The sequence below is a fragment of the Hypanus sabinus genome, chromosome 7, assembly GCF_030144855.1.
Source record: "Hypanus sabinus isolate sHypSab1 chromosome 7, sHypSab1.hap1, whole genome shotgun sequence".
NCBI lineage: Eukaryota > Metazoa > Chordata > Chondrichthyes > Myliobatiformes > Dasyatidae > Hypanus > Hypanus sabinus.
In genome coordinates, this window is record NC_082712.1 from 147,542,384 (window position 1) to 147,563,272 (window position 20,889).

At 40.4% G+C, this 20,889-nt stretch overlaps 1 protein-coding gene across 6 annotated transcripts in view; it reads right to left on the reverse strand.

Annotated features, from left to right (window-relative positions):
- Positions 1–14,907: 14,907 nt before the first annotated feature.
- Positions 14,908–20,889, reverse strand: part of LOC132397313 (MOB kinase activator 2) — a 186,506-nt gene continuing 180,524 nt past the window's right edge. For all 6 annotated transcript variants that reach the window (XM_059975944.1, XM_059975943.1, XM_059975941.1 and 3 more), the window contains one exon: positions 14,908–16,415. In XM_059975944.1, the coding sequence (XP_059831927.1) occupies positions 16,150–16,415 (266 nt within the window). In that variant the 3' untranslated portion in view covers positions 14,908–16,149. The remainder of the gene's footprint in view (positions 16,416–20,889) is intronic.

Genomic DNA, 20,889 nt, shown 5'->3' on the forward strand with positions numbered 1-20,889 from the left:
GCGTAAGGTTTTTGGATCATTGGATCATTCCATCCAGGAAAGGTGGGACCTGTATAGAAGGGATGGTTTGCACCTGAACAGGAGGCAGACTAATACCCTAGTAGGGAGAATTGCTAATGCTGCACGGTGGGGTTTAAACTGGAGTTGTAGGGGGATAGGAACCAGAGTGCCAGACAGTTAGTGGGTAGGTTGTGGAAGCAGATGTTGGTAACATCTCAGACAATGTTAAGAGTCAAAAGTTTGAGCATAGTGTGACTAGTGTCCTGAGCTGCATATACTTAAATGCAAGAAGCAGCGTAGGAAAGGTGAATAATAGTGCTCAAGATGAGGTGGCTGGTTTACAGAGGCAGTGGGTAGTGAGGAGAGGCTGTTGATAGGGCAAAATTGCAGTCAACAGGATGAGTTGCAATGTAAAAAGTGGACAAAATAGAAAAGGGTGAATACAGGACTAAGGGTTTTGCATCTGAATATGCTCAGTATATGGATTAAGACAGCTGAACTTGCAGCACAGTTGCAGATTGTAAGTGTGATGTTGTAGGTATCACTGAATCATGACTAAAAGAAGCTGGGAGCTTAATGTTCAAGGATACACATTGCATTGAAAAGACGGGCACGAAGGCAGATGGGGTGGTGCTGCTCTGTTGGTAAGAAGTGAAATCAAATAATTCAAAAGAGGTGACATAGGGTTGGAAGGTGTTGAATCATTGTGGATAGAGCTAAGGAATTGCAAGGGTAAAAAGACCCTGAATGGAACTACAAAGGCGGAAGAGAGGAGTTGGCCAGAATTGATTGGGAACGAACACTGGCAAGGATGATGGCAGAGTAGCACTGGCTGGAATTCCTGGAAGCAATTCAGAAAGCACAGGATATATACATCCCAATGAGGACGAAGTATTCTAAAGGAAAATTACACAACTGTAGCTAACAAGAAATCAAAGCTAACATAAAAGCCAAAAGAGGGCATATAATGGAGCAAAAAATATTGGGAAGTTAGACGATTAGGAAGCTTTTAAAAACCAACAGAAGGCAACTAAAAAATAGTTAAGGAGTAAAAGATTGAATATGAAAGTAAGCTAGCCAATAATTTTAATATTAAACCAAAAGGTTCTTCAGATACATAGTGTAAAAAAGATGTGAGAGTGGATACCGGTCTGCTGGAAAACCATGCTGGAGAGGCATAAAAGAAGACAACAAAATGGCAGACAAACTGAATAAGTATTTGGCAACAGTTTTCACTGTGGTAGGCACTAGTATTGTGGTGTAATTTCCAGGTGTCAGGGGTAATGAAGTGTGTGAAGTTACCATAACTAGAAAGGTGGTTCTTTGGAAACTGACAGATCTGAAGGTAGATAAGTCACGTGAAGTTGGGGTGTACACCCCAGGGTTCTGAAACAGGCGGATGAAGAGATCACAGAGGCATTAGTGATGACCTTTCAAGAATCACTAAACTCTGGATCCAGAATGGAAAATTACAAATGTCAACACTCTTGATGGGAGAGAGGCAGGAGAAAGGAAACTTTTGGCCAGTTAATCTGACCTCAGTGGTTGGGAAGATGTTGGAGCCAATTGTTAAAGAAGTGATTTCAGGTTACTTGGAGGCATGTGATAAAATAAGCTGTAGTCAGCATGGTTTCCTCAAGGGAAGATCTTGCATTACAGATCTATTGGAATTCTTTTAGGAAATATGCAGGATAGACAAAGGAGAATTAGTTGATGCTGTGTACGTGGATTTTCAGAAGGCCTTTGACAACATGCCACACATGAAGCTGTTTAACAAGCCATGAGCCCATGGTATTATACTGAAGTATCTAGCATGGATAAAGAAGTGGCTGATTGGCAGGAGGCAAAGAGCGGGAATAAAGGGAGGTTTTTCTGGCTGGCTGCCAGTGCTAGTGGTGTTCCACATCGGTCTATGTTGGGATTCTTTTAATGTTTTATGTCAATACTTTGGATGATGGAATTGATGGCTTTGTTGCAAAGTTTTCAGATGATATGAAGATATGTGGAGGGGCAAGTAGTTCTGAGGCAATCTGCCTGCATATTGAAACTCCCTTGACGATCGCAGCATTGTCCATTTGATATGCATTTTCTACTTCCTGTTGTAAATTGTACACACCTTTATTACTGTTGTGAGGTCTGTATATATCTCCCTTCAGGATCATTTTACCCTTGCAATCTTAGCTCTACCCACAAAGATTCCTCATTATTCTGTAAACCTATTGAGTAACCCATCATCCTCCAATCTCAGCCTATTCCAACTCTCCTTATTGCTACGGCCAGGCAGCATCCCAGTGAAATTTTGCTGCAATCTGTCCTGTTGCACGGCAACCAAATCTGCACTTAAGTGCAATGTTTTGTACAACTGTAACATGTCTCAACTCTTGTACAGAACGCCTCAGCAATGAAGTATGAACATCAATTGTCTTTTTCATTTCCTATCCAACTGTGTTGACATGCCTAACAAGCTGTGAACTTGCACCCTCTGTACATCAACACTCTCAAGGTCCCTGCCATTTACTCTGTATGAGCTAACAGAACTTGACCATCCAAAGTGCATCACCTCCATGCAACTTTTCATGTCCCTCTGTAGCTTTAAACAACCATCTGCATTACTATTGACACCACCAAATGTTATGTTGCCAACAACAAGCTCCCAGCACCAGCCCCTTACCACCTCTAACGGATTTCCACTCAGAAAAATAACTGCCACTATGCACTCTGCCTCCTGTCACCAAACCAACTTTGGAGCCTGATGACCTTAGTTCTGGGGATGTAGTCAGTATGAGTTGAATTTATTCCCAAACATTTAGAAGATTAAGGCGGAAGTTTGTTGGGGGTGAAATGCACCATTGCCATGAGAAAGACTGAGGGAACGGTTGGGGCAGTGATACTGCCATATTTGACACCAGTCTTTGCAGAGGTTGCTTGAGTACAGCCTCTAGCCTCTGATTAGTATGATGGCTTACATTTTACCATGGCACAAATTTTGTAAATTAATTTATGTTGGTGGCCAAATTTGTAGAGATGTTCCGCATTTCCTTCTTGATTGCTCAAGCAAAGGTTTCAGTGAGTGTGCAAAATATATAGTAAGCAAAGTAAAATCTGTATTGCAATTTCTAGTGAATATATACAGCTTGATATTAGTGCTTATAAGTTTTTGCTTTGATGATTAAGAGCAAAGTGAAGGGGAAAGGATTAGACAGATTGGATTATTTCTGCTTCTTGCACAGTTGGACTGTTTCCACATTGGCTGGCTGCGAACAATGCAACTGCATTGCTGTTGCAGAACTAAAGACGAGGTCATTCTGGAGGACGGTTTTGAGTCTCACAGCCAAGATACTGTCACAACAGGTTGTCATATAGGGTGAAATGAATTGATAGAAGCCTGATTTCAGTGGTGAGATGTTGGAGTTCAGGATAAGCAGTTGGATGATTATCTTGAAGTTGGCTGCATGTGGTTTGCTTGATTTGTGCTTGCTCAGCCATTGCTAAGCACAGGAATGTGTCTCCTCCAGTTTACTGCTTAATTTTTCACCACAGTATGTGACTGCACACTTTCATCATATTGGCATTTCATTTATAAATATGTTGAAGTTGCTCCCAAAATTTCTCTCACAATCAGTTCCAAACATAAATTACTTAACAGTGATCATTTCATACAGCAAACTGGAGTGTATTCTTGTAAAACTGGGGTATTGTCCTACCAAGACCATTAACAAGAGTAAGCACAACATCTCTGCATCTCAGACAATAATATCTCTGCTGAGATATGGCATGGGGTTATAAGAATACATTGGTCACCGTGCAGAAAATGGGAGTGGACGAGCTAAATCATGCTAGTAAAATAGAACAGTTCTACGGTAAATTAGCATTTACCTACAATAAGAGTGAAATAATTGCACAAGTCCTGAATGTATTAACAGAATAGCAGGTGAATTGTACTGTGTGTCAGATGTGGTAAGTCCGGAAGACTCCCAGCCTCCCGGACGGCCACATCTGCACCAGGTGTGTCGAGCTGCAGCTCCTTAGGGAACTGGAGATGCAACTCGATGACCTTCGTATGGTCAGAGAAAGTGAGGTGACAGAGGAGCTATAGGCAAGTAGTCATACTTGGGCCTCGGAAGACAGGTAAGTGGGTAACAGTCAGGACAGGGAAGGGCAGGAGGCAGATACTAGATAGTACCCCTGTGGCTGTCCCCCTTAACAATAAGTACTCCTGTTTGAGCACTGTTGGGTGGGGGGGGGGAACAGCCTACCTGGGGGAAGCAACAGTCTGGCCCTGTGGCTCAGAAGGGTAGGGAAAGGAAGAAGGTAGCAGTAATAGGGTACTCTATAGTTAGGGGGTCAGACAGGCAATTCTGTGGATGCAGGAAAGAATGTGGATGGTAGTTCGTCTCTCAGGTGCCAGGGTATGGGATGTCTCTGATCGTGTCCATGATATCCTGAAGTGGGAAAGTGAACAGCCAGAGGTCGTAGTACATATTGGTACCAACGACATAGGTAGGAAAAGGGAGAGGTCCTGAAAACAGACTACAGAGTTGGGAAGGAAGTTGAGAAGCAGGGTCTCAAAGGTAGTAATCTCGTGATTACAGCCTGTGCCACGCAACAGTGAGTATAGGAATAAAGTAAGGTGGAAGATAAATGTGTGGCTGAGGGATTGAAGCAGGGGGCAGGGATTCAGATTTCTGGATCATTGGGACCCCTTTTGGAGCAGGAGTGACATGTACAAAAAGGACAGGTTGCACTTGAATCCCATGGGGACCAATATCTTGGCAGGGAGGTTTGCTAAGGCTACTGGGGAGACTTTAAACTGGAATTGTGTGGGGGGGTGGGTTGGGAACAGAACTGAAGAGACAGAGGAAGGGGCAGTTGGTTTACATATAGAGAAAGCTTGGAGACAGTGCAAGAGGGAGAAGGCATACGTTCAGACCGATGGCTTGAAATGTGTCTATTTTAATGCAAGAAGCATCATAAACATAGCAGATGAGCTTGGAGCATGGATCAGTACTTGGAGCTATGATGTTGTGGCCATTACAACTTGGACTTGAATGGTTGGACGGCTCAGGGGAAAGAATGGTTCCTTAGAGTGCCAGGCTTTAGATGTTTTAGAAAGGACAGGGAGGGAGGCAAAAGAGGTGGGAGTGTGACACTGCTGATCAGACATAGTGTCACAGCTGCAGAAAAGGAGGAAGTCATGGAGGGATTGTCTACTGAGTCTCTGTGGGTGGAAGTTAGAAACAGGAAGGGGTCAATAACTCTACTGGGTGTTTTTTTTAAATATATAGACCTCCCAATAGTAACAAGGTCATTGAGGAGGAGATAGGGAGACAGATTCTGGAAAGGTGTAATAGGGTTGTCCTGGTGGGAAATTTTAATTTCCCAAATATTGATTGGCATGCCCCTAGAGCAAGAGGTATAGATGGGGTGGAGTTTGCTAGGTGTGCTCAGGAAGGTTTCCTGACACAGTATATACCTATTCCTACAATAGGAAACACTATACTTGATCTGGTATTGGGAAATAAACCTGGTCAGGTGTCAGGTCTCTCAGTGGAGAGCATTTTGGAAATAGTGATCACAATTCTATCTCCTTTACCATAGCATAGGAGAGGGATAGAAACATAGAAAATAGGTGCAGGAGTAGGCCATTTGGCCCTTTGAGCCTGCACGGCCATTCAATATGATCATGGCTGATCATCCAACTCAGAACCCTGTACCTGCTTTCTCTCCATACCCCCTGACCCTTTTAGCCACAAGGGCCATATCTAACTCCCTTTTAAATATAGCCAATGAACCGGCCTCGACTGTTTCCTGAGGCAGAGAATTCCACAGATTCACCACTCTCTGTGTGAAGAAGTTTTTCCTCATCTTGGTCCTAAAAAGCTTCCCCTTTATCCTTAAACTGTGACCCCTCATTCTGGACTTCCCCAACATCGGAAACAATCTTCCTGCATCTAGCCTGTCCAATCCCTTTAGAATTTTATACATTTCAATAAGATCCCTCCTCAATCTTCTAAATTCCAGCAAGTATAAGCCTAGTCGATCCAGTCTTTCTTCATATGAAAGTCCTGCCATCACAGGAATCAATCTGGTGAAACTTCTCTGTGCTCTCTCTATGGCAAGAATGTCTTTCCTCAGATTAGGGGACCAAAACTGCACACAATACTCCAGGTGTGGTCTCACCAAGGCCTTGTACAACTATAGTAGAACTTCCCTGCTCCTGTACTTGAATACTTTTGCTATGAATGCCAACATACCATTTGCCTTTTTCACCGCCTGCTGTACCTGCATGCCCACCTTCGATGGCTGGTGTACAATGATACCCAGGTCTCGTTGCACCTCCCCTTTTCCTAATCGGCCACCGTTCAGATAATAATCTGTTTTCCTATTCTTGCCACCAAAGTGGATAACCTCACATTTATCCACATTAAATTGCATCTGCCATGAATTTTCCCACTCACCTAACCTATCCAAGTCCCCCTGCATCCTCTTAGCATCCTCCTCACAGCTAACACTGCCACCCAGCTTCATGTCATCCACAAACTTGGAGATGTTGCATTTAATTCCCTCGTCTAAATCATTAATACATATTGTAAACAACTGGACAAGGCTCCAACTGGAGCCTTGCGTTACCCTACTAGTCACTGCCTGCCATTCTGAAAAGGTCCCCTTTACTCCCACTCTTTGCTTCCTGTCTGCCAACCAATTCTCTATCCACATCAGTACCATACCCCCAATACCGTGTGCTTTAAGTTTGCACACTAATCTCCTGTGTGGGACCTTGTCAAAAGCCTTTTGAAAATCCAAATATACCACATCCACTGGTTCTCCCCTATCCACTCTACTAGTTCCATCCTATATAATGATAGAGATCTAGAAGATTATAAGGCTAGCAGGAAGGAGCTTAAGAATGAAATTAGGAGAGCCAGAAGGGGCCATGAGAAGGCTTTGGTGAGCAGGATTAAAGAAAACCAGAAGGCATTCTACAAGTATGTGAAGAGCAAGAGGATAAGATGTGAGAAAATAGGACTAATCAGTGTGACAGTGGAAAAATGTGTATGGAACTGGAGGAGATAGCTGAGGTACTTAATGAATGCTGTGCTTTAGTATTCACTATGGAAAAGGATCTTGGCTATTGTAGGGATGACTTGGAGCAGACTGAAAAACTTAAGCATATAGACAGACATTAAGAGAGAGGACATTTTGGAGCTTTTGAAAAGCATCAAGTTGGTTAAGTCTCCGGAACCGGACGAGCTGTATCCCAGGCTACTGTGAGAGGCAAGGGAAGAGATTGCTGAGCCTCTGGCAATGATCTTTGCATCATCAATAGGACGGGAGAGGGATTGGAGGGTTGCAGATGTTGCTCCCTTATTCAAGAAAGGGAGTAGAGTTTGCCCAGGAAATTATAAACCAGTGAATTTTATTTCAGTTGGTTGGTAAGATGATGAAGAAGATCCTGAGAGGCAGGATTTATGAACATTTGGAGAGGCATAATATGATTAGGAATAGTCAGCATGGCTTTGTCAAAGGCAGATTGTGCCTTACAAGCCTGATTGAATTTTTTTAAGATGTGACTAAACACATTGATGAAGGAAGAGCAGTAGATGTAGTGTGTATGGATTTCAGCAAGGCATTTGACAAGGTACCCCATGCAAGGCTTATTGAGAAAGTAAGGAGGCTTGGGATCCAAGGGGACCTTGCTTTGTGGATACAGAATTGGCTTGCTCAGAGAAGGCAAAGAGTGGTTGCAGATGGGCCATATTCTGCATGGAGGTTGGTGATCCTCAGGGATCTGTTCTGGGACCCCTACTCTTCATGATTTTTATAAATGACCTTGATGAGGAAGGGGAGGGATGGGTTAGTAAATTTACTGATGACACAAAGGTTGGGGATGTTGTGGATAGTGTGGAGGGCTGTCAGAGGTTACAGCGGGAGATTGATAGGATTGAAAACTGGGCTGAGAAGTGGCAGATGGAGTTCAACCCAGATAAGTGTGAGATGGTTCATTTTGGTCAGTCAGATAGCAGAATATTGTATTTATTAATGGTAAGACTTAGCAGTGTGGTGGATTAGAGGGATCTTGGGGTCCAAGTCCATAGGATACTCAAAGCTGCTGCACAGGTTGACAGTTTAGTTAAGAAGGCATAAGGTACATTGGCCTTTATCAACCCTGAGATTGAGTTTAGGAGCTGAGAGGTAATGTTACACCGAGAGAAGGACCCTAGTCAGATCCCACTTGGAGTACTGTACTTGGTTCTGGTCGCCTCACTACAGGAAGGATGTGGATACTATAGAGAGAGTGCAGAGGAGATTTACAAGGATGTTGCCTGGATTTGGGGAGCATGCCTTATGAGAATAGGTTGAGTGAACTTGGCCTTTTCTCCTTGGAGCGATGGAGGATGAGAGGTGACCTGATTGAGGTGTATAAGATGATGAGAAGCATTGGTCATGTGGATAGTCAGAGGCTTTTTCCCAGGACTGAAATGGCTGTCATGAGAGGACACAGTTTGAAGGTGCTTGGAAGTAGGTAGAGGAGATGTCAAAGCTGAGTTTTTTTTACACAGAGTGGGAAGTGTGTGGAATGGGCTGCCAGCGACGGTGGTGGAGGCGTATACGATAGGGTCTTCTAAGAGACTCCTGGACAGGTACATGGAGCTTAGAAAAATAGAGGGCAATGGGTAACCCTAGGTAATTTCTAAAGTAAGTACAGGGTCAGCCCAATATTGTGGGCCAAAGGTCCTGTAGTTTTTCTAATGTCTATGTTTTCTATGTGGTATGGCTGGCCTCAGAGTCCAGACGTAGAAAATATAGATTCTGAGGCCTTTTGCTGTGCTGTGCAATCCTTCAGTTTGGCTCAGGAATTAGTTTATTCCACTATAGATTTTACAGCTGTGAGGAAGCTGGGACTAGATTCCATTGCAACGTGAAAAAAATTAAACTGACAAAATTTAAAATGTAGTTTGTCTTAATTTATTGATACTTAAAAATGTCAGGTAGGGAAAATGGTAAACGTAATCATATTGTTTCAGTTTGTAATTTTTCTGTAGAAGTTGTCCATCATGAAGTATTGCTGCATTTTCAAAATTATTATAGAGCCACCAAGGAATTGTAGGCATGACGTTTTCTTTTGAAAGTACAACTTCCATACAGCAAGGTGAGGCGATGTCCCCTCAGCTGATCAGCTTGACCTACCTGTCATGATTCCATTGCTTACAGACCAAAGCAGCATCCCAACAAGCTGGTGTTAGGGTGGTATTAAAAGTAGAGAAATCCACCAAAATCTGGACTGGGTTGTTACTTTGTATTGGGATTTCTGCATTTATCAACATAGGTAGGCTCAGCTAATCTAGTAATGAGGGTGAACAATAAACATACATCATAAGAATACTACAGCACTGAAACTGACCTTTTGGCCCATCTAGTGTATTCTGAACTGTTGTTCTGCATAGTCCCATTGCTCTCCATCCTTCTCCTTGCCATGCATTTATCCGAACTTCTCATGAACATTGCAATGAAACCCACATTTACATTTTTCCTGGCAGTTTCACACTTGCACCACCCTGAGTGAATAGGTTCTTCCTCAGATTTCCCTTATCTCTTTCACCTATCACCCTTAAACTATGACCTCTAGTTCTAGTCTCACCCATCTTCAACAGAAAAAGCCGAGATATTTTATCTATAACCCTCAATTTTGTATGCCTCTATCAAATATCTCCTGATTCTTCCATGCCCCACGGTCCTAACCTATTCATCCTTTCCCTATAACCCAGGTCCTCAACTCCCAACAAAATCTGAGTAAATGTTCTTTGTACTCTTTAAATCTTATTGATATCTTTCCTGTAGGTAGGTGACCAGAACCTACACACTTGCAAGTGAATTTCTCAGATATCATATTTTAAGGCAGGGTACCCAAACATAATCATTTTCTTGAGTTGTACCTCCCAACTGTGTCCAAAAGCAATCACTAACTGGTTGTACTGGCCAGTAAAATTTTGTGCAAGATCTAATAATCTAAATTAGTAGGGAGGAAAGGTAATGTTTGCCTATATTCTTTATATTTGGAATATTCTTCTGCTATAAGCTCTCTAACTTTTTTTTTTAAAGTTTTCAGTAAGTGAGCCTCAGAAACAAGGTACTGGGGTGACTGTCAGGAGAGGGAAAAGAAATGGGCAACCAGTGCAGAGTGTCCTGTGGCCATCCTCCTCAAGAATATGTACACCACTTTGGGGTCTGAGTGAGAGTGTGTGTTGTTCGAATGATCCAGCACTGTGGCTCAGTGGAGGGGGTGAAGAAGAGGACTGCAGCAGTGACGGGGATTCCATAGTTATAGTAGACACAAGATACTGTGGACATGTAAAAGACATGCGGGTGGTATTGTGCCTCCAAGCTGCTAGGGTCAGGGACATCTCACATCAGGTCCATGGCATTCGAAAGGGAGAGCGTGAGCAGCCAGAATTCTTGGTACATTTGGCACCTATGACATAGGTAGGAAAAGTGAAGAGGGCCTGAAGAGAATATTCAGGGAGTTAGGTAGAAAGCTGAAAAGCAATCTTGGGATTGCTGTCTACGTCTCACATAGTATGGGTAAGGATAGGATGATTTGGAAGGTGAATGAGGCTGAGGAGGCCAGCTTCGTATTTCTAGATCACTGGGATTTTTTCTGGGGAAAATATGACCAGTACGAAAGGGATGGATTACACTTGAATCCCAATGGGACCAATATCCTTGTGGGCAGGTTTGCTAGAGCTGATGGGAGGGTTTAAATTAAGTTGACAGGGGGTCAAGAACCAGAGTGACTGGGCTGAGGATGGGCAGTTTGCTGTAAGACTGTCAGGAAGGACGGGCAGATAATAGGGCAAAAATTCCACTCAACAGGATGAGTTGCAGTTTAATCTCGGTACAAAATCAAACAAGGTGACAGAGACAGGACCGAAGGTGTTATATTCCACTGCATGCAGTATATGGATTAAGGTAGATGACCTTGTAGCACAGTTAGCGATTGCGGGCATCACTGCGTTGTGACTGAAAGAATATTATAGCTAGGAGCTTAACATCCATTGTTTCAAAAGGATAGGCAGGTAGCTGAGGGGGTGGTGTGGTTCTGTTGGTACAAAATTAAATCAAATCATAGAAAGAGGTAACATAAGATCAGAAAATGTAGAATCCTTGTGGGTGGTGTTAAAAAAAAACTGCAAAGATAAAAAGATTATGATGGAAGTTATATACAGTTAGCCGAACAGTAGCCAGGATGTGGGCTACAAATTACAATGGGAGATAGAAAACCAATGTCAAAATGGCAATGTTACAATAGTTATAGAGGATTTCAATGTGCAGGTAGATTGGGAAAGTCACATTGGTATTGGATCCCAAGAAAGAGAATTTGTAGAATACCTATGAGATGGCTTTTTAGAGCAGCTTGTGATTGAGCCCATGAGGGGAAAGGCTATTCTAGATTGGGTGCTGTGTAATGAACCGGATTTGATTAGGGAGCTTAAGGTAAAGGAGTACTTTGGAGGCAGTAATCATAATATGCTAAGACTTCATCCTGCAATTTGAGAGGGAGAAGTTAAAGTCAGATGTATCAGTACTACAGTGGAGTAAAGGAAATTACAGAAGCATGAGAGGGGAATGAGCCAATGTTGATTGGAAGGTGGCATTAGCAGGGATGATGGTAGAACAGCAATGGCTGGAACTTCTGGGAGCTATTCGGAAGGTGCGAGATATATACATCCCAAGGAAGTCTACTGAAGCCAAGAAGATGGAATTATAACTAATGAAGCAAGTCAAAAACAACATGGGGGGCAGAAAAAAATGAAATTATAGGCCAGTTAGCTTGACCTCAGACGTTGAGAAGATGTTGGAGTCAATTGTTAAGGAAGAGTTCTCGGGGTACTTGGAGGCACATGATAAAATAGGCCAAAGTCAGCATGGTTTCCTTAAGCGGAAATCTTGCCTATCAAATCTATTGCAATTCTATGAGAAAATAATAAGAATAGACAAAGGAGAATCGGTGCATGTTATATACTTGGATTTTCAGAATGCCTTTGATAAAGGTGCTCAACAAGAAAAATAGTCTAGGGTATTACAGGAAGGATGCTAGCATGGATAGAGCAGTGGCTAATTGGCTGGAGGCAAAAATGGAAATAAAGGGACCCTTTTTCAGATTTGAAGTTCCACAAGGGTCAGTGTTGGAAATGCATCTTTTTACATTACATGTCAATGATTTCAATGACAGAATTGATGGCTTCATGGCAAGATTTGTCAATGATACAAAGATAGGTGGAGGGGCAAGTAGTACTGAGGAAGCAGGGAGTCTGCAGAAGGACTTGGTCAAACTAGGAGAATGGGAAAAGTGGCTGATGGAATATAGTGTCAGGAAATGTATGGTGATGCACTTACGCAGAAGAAATAAAGGCTCAGACTATTTTCTAAATGGAGAGAAAATTCAAACATCCAAGGTGCAGAGGGACTTGGAAGACCTCTTGCAGGATTCCCTTAAAGGTTAAGTTACAGGTTGAATTGGTGGTGAGGAAGGCAAATGCATTCTTTTTGAGAGGTCTGGAATATAAAAGCAAGGGTGTAATGGAATATAAAAGCAAGGGTGTAATGCTGAGGCTTGAAGGGCACTGTTGGGGCCTCACTTGGAGTATCATGAGTAGTTTTGAGCCCCTTATCCAAGAAAGGATGTGCTGCCATTGGAGATGGCTCAGAGGAGATTCATAAGAATGATTCTGGGAATTAACAGGTTATTGTACAAAGAGCATATGATGGCTCTAGTTGTGTACTTGCTGGAATTTATAAGAATGAGGGGGGATCTAACTGACACCAATCAAACGTTGCAAGGTCTAGATATAGTGGACCTGGAGGGGATGTTTCCTACATTGGGGGATCTAGGACCAGAGGGCATAGAAGGGACGGCCACTGAGAACAGAGATGAAAAGGAATTTCTTTGGCCAGAGGGTGGTGAATCTGTGGAACTCATTGCCACAGGGGCTGTGGAGGCCAGGTTTCTGAGTTGGTTTTGGTGCACATTTTTATTACTGCAAAATATCTACAAGGTGTGTGAAGTATAGATAGTAGTCTTCCCCTTCATTCATCCCAGCTACTGCACAATCTGAAAGTGACTAGACAGAAACAATGCATCAAATAAAGTGAATTTCTGAGCATAGTTTCAGATCGAAAGCAGGAATGAGTCATGAGCAATGCAACTGAGTTAGCGGCCCTAAAGCTCCACTATCCATGCTAGTCACTCAACTGGTCCCAATTTCCTGCATCTGGCCCATATGCCTCCAAACTTCACTCCCACAACTTCATATCCAAGTGCTTCTTGAATGATATTGTTGTACGTGCCTCAACTACATACAAAAAGAGCAATACAGAATACTAGAGGAAGACCTAAATGGAGAAAGACCTAAATGTCTCACAATAACTCAGGTTTTCTAGTCCTGGCAACATCCTGGTAAATCTTTTCTAGACTCTTTCCAATTTTGTACAATATGTCTTGGTGTTTGCTTGGAACAGGTCTTTACAACTCACTATTTAGGTCACCAACTTCCTTCAGAGAAAGAAATCTGCAGACCTTATCACTCATGATAAGGTTCACACAGATTTTAACTGTGATTCACTGAGTCACATATTGGTCTGCTAAACAGAGCAAACTCATTTAGTAGACAGCCTCAAACTCCAAAACACCTCTGGATGAACCGCCAGCAAGGATGATTGTCAATAGTCAGCAATTTTTTGAGAGTAAGATTAGTAATTAACTTACGTGAAGAACAAATTACCTGCAAATCTTTAAAGTACACAAGCTTAGGAAATTTGCTGTATAAGAAAGTAGAGATTAATGTGCATGCTGTCCTGCTATGCTCAAAACCATTACACAGAATCACACTCTCTTTAACGTAAAACAGCTCTCTGCAGCCGTTACCATTTAATTTGAATCTTCTCCCTTGGTCACTGTTTCTCAGCCTTTTCACAATGAAGTAGCTCAGTTAACACTCAGGTTATGGAGCTCAAGCTTGTTATTATTAAAATTGTGGTACATGAAGTTGTTTAACTTCAGGAATTCAATTCAGAAAAAAAAGCAGCTTTGTATAACATGTATAACTAAAACACATACAGTGAAATGTGTCATTTGCATTAAATCAAATCAGTGAGGATTGTGCTGGGAAACCCACAAATGTTAGCCCATTGCTGGTGCCAATATAGGATGCTCACAACTCACCAACAATAACAAATACATTTTTGGAACACAGGAGGAAACTGGAGCACACGGTGAAAAACCATGTGGTCACAGGGAAAATGTACAAACTCCTTTCAGACAGCGGCTAGAATTAACCCTGATCTTATAGCTGGTGTGTAAAGCATTGCGCTAACTGCCATGCTATCATGCAGCTCAACTATGGAATTAATTATTTTGACTTAAGAATTTAAGGTGGCATAATTGTACAAGCTGTAATTAAATTCTATTGGTAAACAAGTGTCCCAAACCAAACTAGGCCAAATTCTTATATAAACTTACCAAGGCTACATTCCACTCCTAAACTAATTCACAAACAGTTCTTTGGCCAAGTTTTAAAAAAAAAATTAAAATAAATATCCCTCCATAAGTGGTTTTACATTCAGTGCTGGTGGAAGAAATGTGCCTGCATAACACATTCCTTGATATACCCAAAGATAAATTAAACAGTAAATCTTAAATCATTGTTGTACAAGCAACATCTTATCCAACTTAAAGACAAGTTATACAGAAGGATTACTTTCATAATAATGCTTACATCACAAAATCACTTTAGGATTTACATTTTGGTACATGAGACAACTCATCGCTCAGCAACCCAGGACCTAGAATTCAGTGAATAACTTCCAAAATAAATTAATTTCCGTAACATTCACCATGAAGCAGGCAAGTTTTTGTTTTGAATCTTTTTTATTTATAATTTTATATTAATAAAGCCAAAAACAAAATAAACTTGTAAACACCTGGAAACCATGGTTAACTACAAGGTTCAAGTGCAACAGTTCCAACACAAAAAAAACAGCAAAACAAAACCCTACACTTATAATAAAATGATAACTAAAGTGAAATATTGTGTGTTGCCGTTCAGTTTAAAACTAAAAATGAGGCAACTGAGCTTGGAAATCTATTGATCCCCAATTACCCCCATCTGTATTCGTTACAAACATGAGGGGAAGCTACTTGGCTAAACTTAAAAATGCAAAACAGAAACTGAACATAACCATAAATCAGTATTGAACAGATGGACAAACCAAAGTTGCTACTTGCATTCATGTACAACACACCAACCTCAACCTTAAGCAATATTTACAAAAAGTGTGTACACACTCTGAAGTGACCATCTTTAAATGGAACATCAGCTTGACTTTCTTCTTGCTACCTGACCAGGAACATTTCTCAGATGTACAAGGATGAGAAGCAACAAGAGCTCAACATTAAAATGTGCCAGAGAAAGGCCCCCATATGCTACAGAATCAGGCCTGACTGCAGTGCTTAACTTGCATGCTATTTTGCTTCCCAGCAGCATTGGCTTCGACTACTACTCTAAAACTGAGGCTAGTCTGCGAGATTAACTGATTATAGAACTGCTTAACAAGGGGGATAAAGAATCTTCCCACAGGTTTGAATGCAAGCCAAAATATTGTTATAAGCTGCAGTTTAAGTTTTTTTTAAATACAATTATGGAGCTTGCAGATAGAATGTGATAAATAAAAAAAAAAACCTGTTGTGTATAACTGGTCCAAGTTGAATAATGAAGAGGTACTTGACTGGTTGCCAGAGCAGCATGATAGCTCCAGTATTCCAAGATTATGACCATACAAATTTAAACCTCTGTATTCCTGGGTTAAAACCAAGACTCATCTATTCCATTTCATTCCTACTCGGTAGGGGAGAAGCAGTAAACAGCATGTTTGCCAGCATGCCACTTCAAAGTTAAAAGTCTTTTTAATAACATATCATAATATATTAAAAATGGCAGTACCACCATTCTGCACAACATCTTCCCATGTCAAACGTGGTTCTTTCCTAGAAGTAAACACCGCATTTAGAGTGTGAAATTAAATTCCACACTTAATCCTGCACAGTTAGGTCCCACAGTCTTCATGATCGAATGTCTTTCGTTTGCACGTGGCTCATCTTTCTTTGACGTGGTTCTGTGATGCTGCGTGGCTATAAAGGATTTCTGTCAGGTCATCCATGACAACAGTTTCCTTGGGATCTACCAAATTGAACTCCCTTATAAATAACATGAAATGCATATACAGTGCGTTTAAATGTCCATGCAGGTCCAATGCAACAGTTTCCTTGAAATGAGCCCAGTAGATGTGAGTCAGTACATGAAAAAGATATCTGCAGATCTTTTTTACTAAAGACTCAAAGGAATTTGGAAATTCTTTCCCTGCAATTAGAAAGAACAACACAAGTTTAAAAATAGTATACTTAAACTAGACTTCCCCAGAAACAGAAAGAAATGAAGCAAACACAAATATACCTAAACTTCCTTCATTTAATCAATAAATACATATTGATTTAAGTACTGTGCTAAATGAGCCAATCCCTGCATGAAAGTGCAAGTACTGTAACCACGCATGGTGGTACAGGAATGAAGAAAATCAACCACAGTTGTCACCATTGTTCCAGCAGTGAAGTGGCTTTTTGACACATGATGGATAGGGACAGATGTTTGGCAAAGCCCATTTGTTATTACTCCAACTCTCTTTCGTGCTTTCATCAAGTGTTTTGTTTTCCTGTTTGTGACTTGTTAATCAAAAGCAAGCAGTCAGAGCCAATAGGAGAGGAAACTCACTAATTACTCTAGCAAATCCCAGTCCTTTTCTTGGAATTCGATATTCCTGATAAGCACAACAAACAAATTCAAAAAAACTTTAGAGATCCTAAACTTTATACCTCATCACTTTCAGGCACAGGAAACAAAATTACATTTTTGCTGAATCACGTCATAAATACTGCAGATGCTCATTGACCAAAATCCAAGATATACCAATTAATAAAATTAGCAAAGGTGAATTCATTAATCTATAATATAGGCTTAATCTGATGTAAATTTTTATGCATAAAATTCAAGCTGTATTCATAAATAACTTTTGCTATGCACTTCAAGAGTAACTATTTAGAAATAGTCATATCAGTACAGGAGTCAAATATGGCACCAATCAAATTATCAAATTCCATAATTAAAAACACATTAGATTGGATAGTTTTTTTCTTTTCAGCGCAGAACTACATTCTATAACCAATGATTGTATCGCCACTTACACAATGTGTATGGTGTTGCTTCTGAAATACAAGAACTAAATTGAACAAAATGTAAACATATATTTGGTTCAAAATCTAATTGAAAATGTGATTCTTTTAGTTATATAAAAAGATAAAGACAATTGACCTGTTTGTCACATTCCATTTTTACTGATTAAGATTACCTGCCAACAGAGGGAGAAACACACCAGGACGCAGTATCAAACTTGTACCTATCTTTTCAACTTCAATTGATGTTATGCCCATATTTGATCAACAAAACTTCCATGAAGTTGCCAAAAATATTTATATCATTTAGTCATCAGTGATCTGCCAATTAATTCACCAAGTATCAATCAACCTGTTTTCCTTGTTCTGCAATAGTGTCATCAGAATTAATGAAACAAAACCTTTCTTCTATGCATTCTTTGTTGAAAGGAATGATTGCAAATGGTGTTTAAAAAATATATATCACATGCCAATATTACTTGTTTCACTGAAAATCATAAGGCTGGCCAAATATTTTAGGGACCAGCTTCTAAAATATGCCACACAAAATAAAGTCTTGCCATATGGTTGTGAGGAAGGGAAAACAAAAGGAGTGATAATGCAATCCAATCATGTTTGATAAACCTGCCACAATAGAACTTCAAGAAACAGCAATGACATTAATTATGGATTGTGCACCTTTCACTTATTTTGTATCAAGGAAACAGTTTAAGAAGATTCTTTATACAAGGTATTTAACCCTCCTTCCACTCCTCATCAACATCTGAATCAGGTTTAATACTGGCACATGTCATGAAATTCATTGTTTTGCAGCAACAATATATTGCAAAACATAATCATAAAAACTATAAATTACATAAGTAGTGTAAAAAGAGAGGAAAACAAAGTGAGGTATTGTCCTTTGGTTCATTGCCCATTCAGAAACTTGATGATAAAGGAAAAAAAACCATTCCTGAAACATTGAGTGCATCTTCAGGCCCATGTACGTCCTCCTTGATGAGAAAAAGTGAGAAAAGGGCACGTCCTGGGTGATGTGGGTCCTTAATGAAGGATGCCATCTTTTTGAGGAATCTCCTTCTGAAGTTGTCCTGAATGCTGGGGTGGCTAGTGCTCATGATGGAGCTGGCTGAGTTTATAACTTCCTGCAGCTTTTTCTAATCCATGCAGTGGCTCCTCCATAGCAGACAGTGATGCAACCAGTTAGAATTCTCTCCATGGTACATTTGTAGAAATTTGTGAGTGTATTTGGTGATATACCAATATTCCTCAAAATCCTTATGAAATATAGCCAGTGTCATGTCTTCTTTGTAATTGCATCAATGTGCTGGGCCCAGGATAGATCTTCAAAGTTGTTGACACCTAGGAACTTAAAACTGATTTCTTACCTACTGCATTGTCTAGACTAGAAATATAACAATAACCATAGTATTCCTATATTGCCTTACCTTTCAATGAGATCAGCTAGCCCACACTCTCTGTAACACTGCCTTCTCCTAATTCTATTCCAAGTTATAACAAGTACTCACAATACTTGATATCAAACCACCATAGACACCTATAGTATAATTAAGCTCTAATCCTTGCCTCATTCTAACCCCTCAAATTTCTCTCTATCACTCAGTTTCATCTTTCTCTACACATATATCGTGAGGCTTAATTTCATCATTCAACCCCATCTCTTCCAGAACACTTCCATTTCTCATTACTGCTGTTTTATTAATTGCATTTATGGGTCAGTAAAAATTATCCAGATTTATCAAGATCAAAACCACACTAGTTAGTCAGCCACAATCTGACCAAATGCTTGAGAACAAATCTTGATTTACCAGTCTAATCCCCAGATGCAAATCAAACTTGACCCGTACATTCCCAGAGATGAACATTGCCTGAAGTGCTCGCCCAAGTCCCCGACCTTCCAAGCTTTCTCACTTCAAAGATTTGATTAATAAAAGTCATACAACACTGGAAACTTGAACTTAGCTTCAACCTCTGTGCATAAACTAGCTGTCTGCCAGAGTAAAGCATCTCATCTCATTCTCTAAAACTACATTTTTTACAACTTACTTCCTTCTGAAAGCTGTTACTAAATGTTCCTCCAATATCATATATTTCAATGTTAACTTATTGTTACATTAAAAATTCTCCTCATGCCAACTTCATTGGGTAATCAAAAATTTCCCAGAACATTCCTTCCTGCTTTAGTCAACTCCAAATCAAACAAAAGCAATTCTAATTCAATTACAACACTGCCCCTTCTTAACTTTACTAGCTCCTTCTCCTTGACTTTTTGGTTCTCTTATTCAAATCCTTGCACCTCTCACTCTGTGACCATGTTATCAAGGTTCAATCATCCCCCTCCTCTCCTGACCCCCAACCCCTCCATTAGCTGTCAGCAAATGTCTTGGAGAAAGAAATTCACCAAGATCATTAGATCTGTATAAACTTACAAATATCTTCGGCGACATACTTGTCAAAAAAAAATAGCTACTGCTGTGCCTTCTTCACAATTGCACTTCAGTTCCTCATGCAAGTCGCGTACCTCGGCTACTCTCATTTTCCTGTATTTGGCCCATAGCCTTGTAAGCCTTTCCTATACAGATACTTGTCTAAATGTTTTTAAATAACACCCTTACTTATTAACTATGTGACCCAAACTGCATGCAATACTCCCAAGTGTGGTCTTATCAGTATCACCTACAGCTGTAACATAATATTCTAACTCTTGCGTTCATTGCCCTAACTGATGACGGCAAGAATGCCAAGCGTCAATCTTCACTACCCCATCTACTTGCGTCACCAGTTTCAGGGTACTATTTACCTATAAACCTAGTTCTGCTCTTTTCTACAGTATGCTTCAGGGCCTTGTGATTTACTGTGTAAATCCTGCCCTGTTTTAATTTACCACAAGTTCTTTGCATTTGTAGAAGTTAAATTCCAATTTCCCAGTTGATCTAAATCCCATTATACCCTTAGATAACCTACCATATTTTCACTATACCACCAGTTTTGGTGCTGTCTGTAAACTTACTAACCATGGCAGCTGCATTCAGACAGACAGACAGACATACTTTATTGATCCCGAGGGAAATTGGGTTTTGTTACAGTTGCACCAACCAAGAATTGTGTAGGAATATAGCAATATAAATAATAAATAATTAAATAATAAGTAAATTATGCCAAGTGGATTCTCATCTAATCTTCTCATTCTGAGTTTAGTAACTTGGAGCTAAATAGGTTGTTTTTAAACCGAGAATTGCATAGCTCAGTCTTCCAAGAGTGCACTTAAACAAGTGTTTGGGCAAAGCAAGTAATTCTGATTCTGAATGGTCCATGAAATGATACTTCATTCTTTTATAGTAAATTATGTCTTTGCACCGTACAGCTGCCATTAAACAACAAATTTCAAGACATACAAGTCTGTGATAATAAACGTGACTTCTATTCTGTTTCAACAATGCGATGTCAATCACAACCATACTCTTTACACTCAGATCAATGTCTCAATTAAGTCATAACCATCTTTCTTGACGTACAAAATAGAAGCAGCATTACTTGGTCAACGCCTGTGGAGAGTAAAACTGAGCTGACATTTCAGATAGATGACTTTT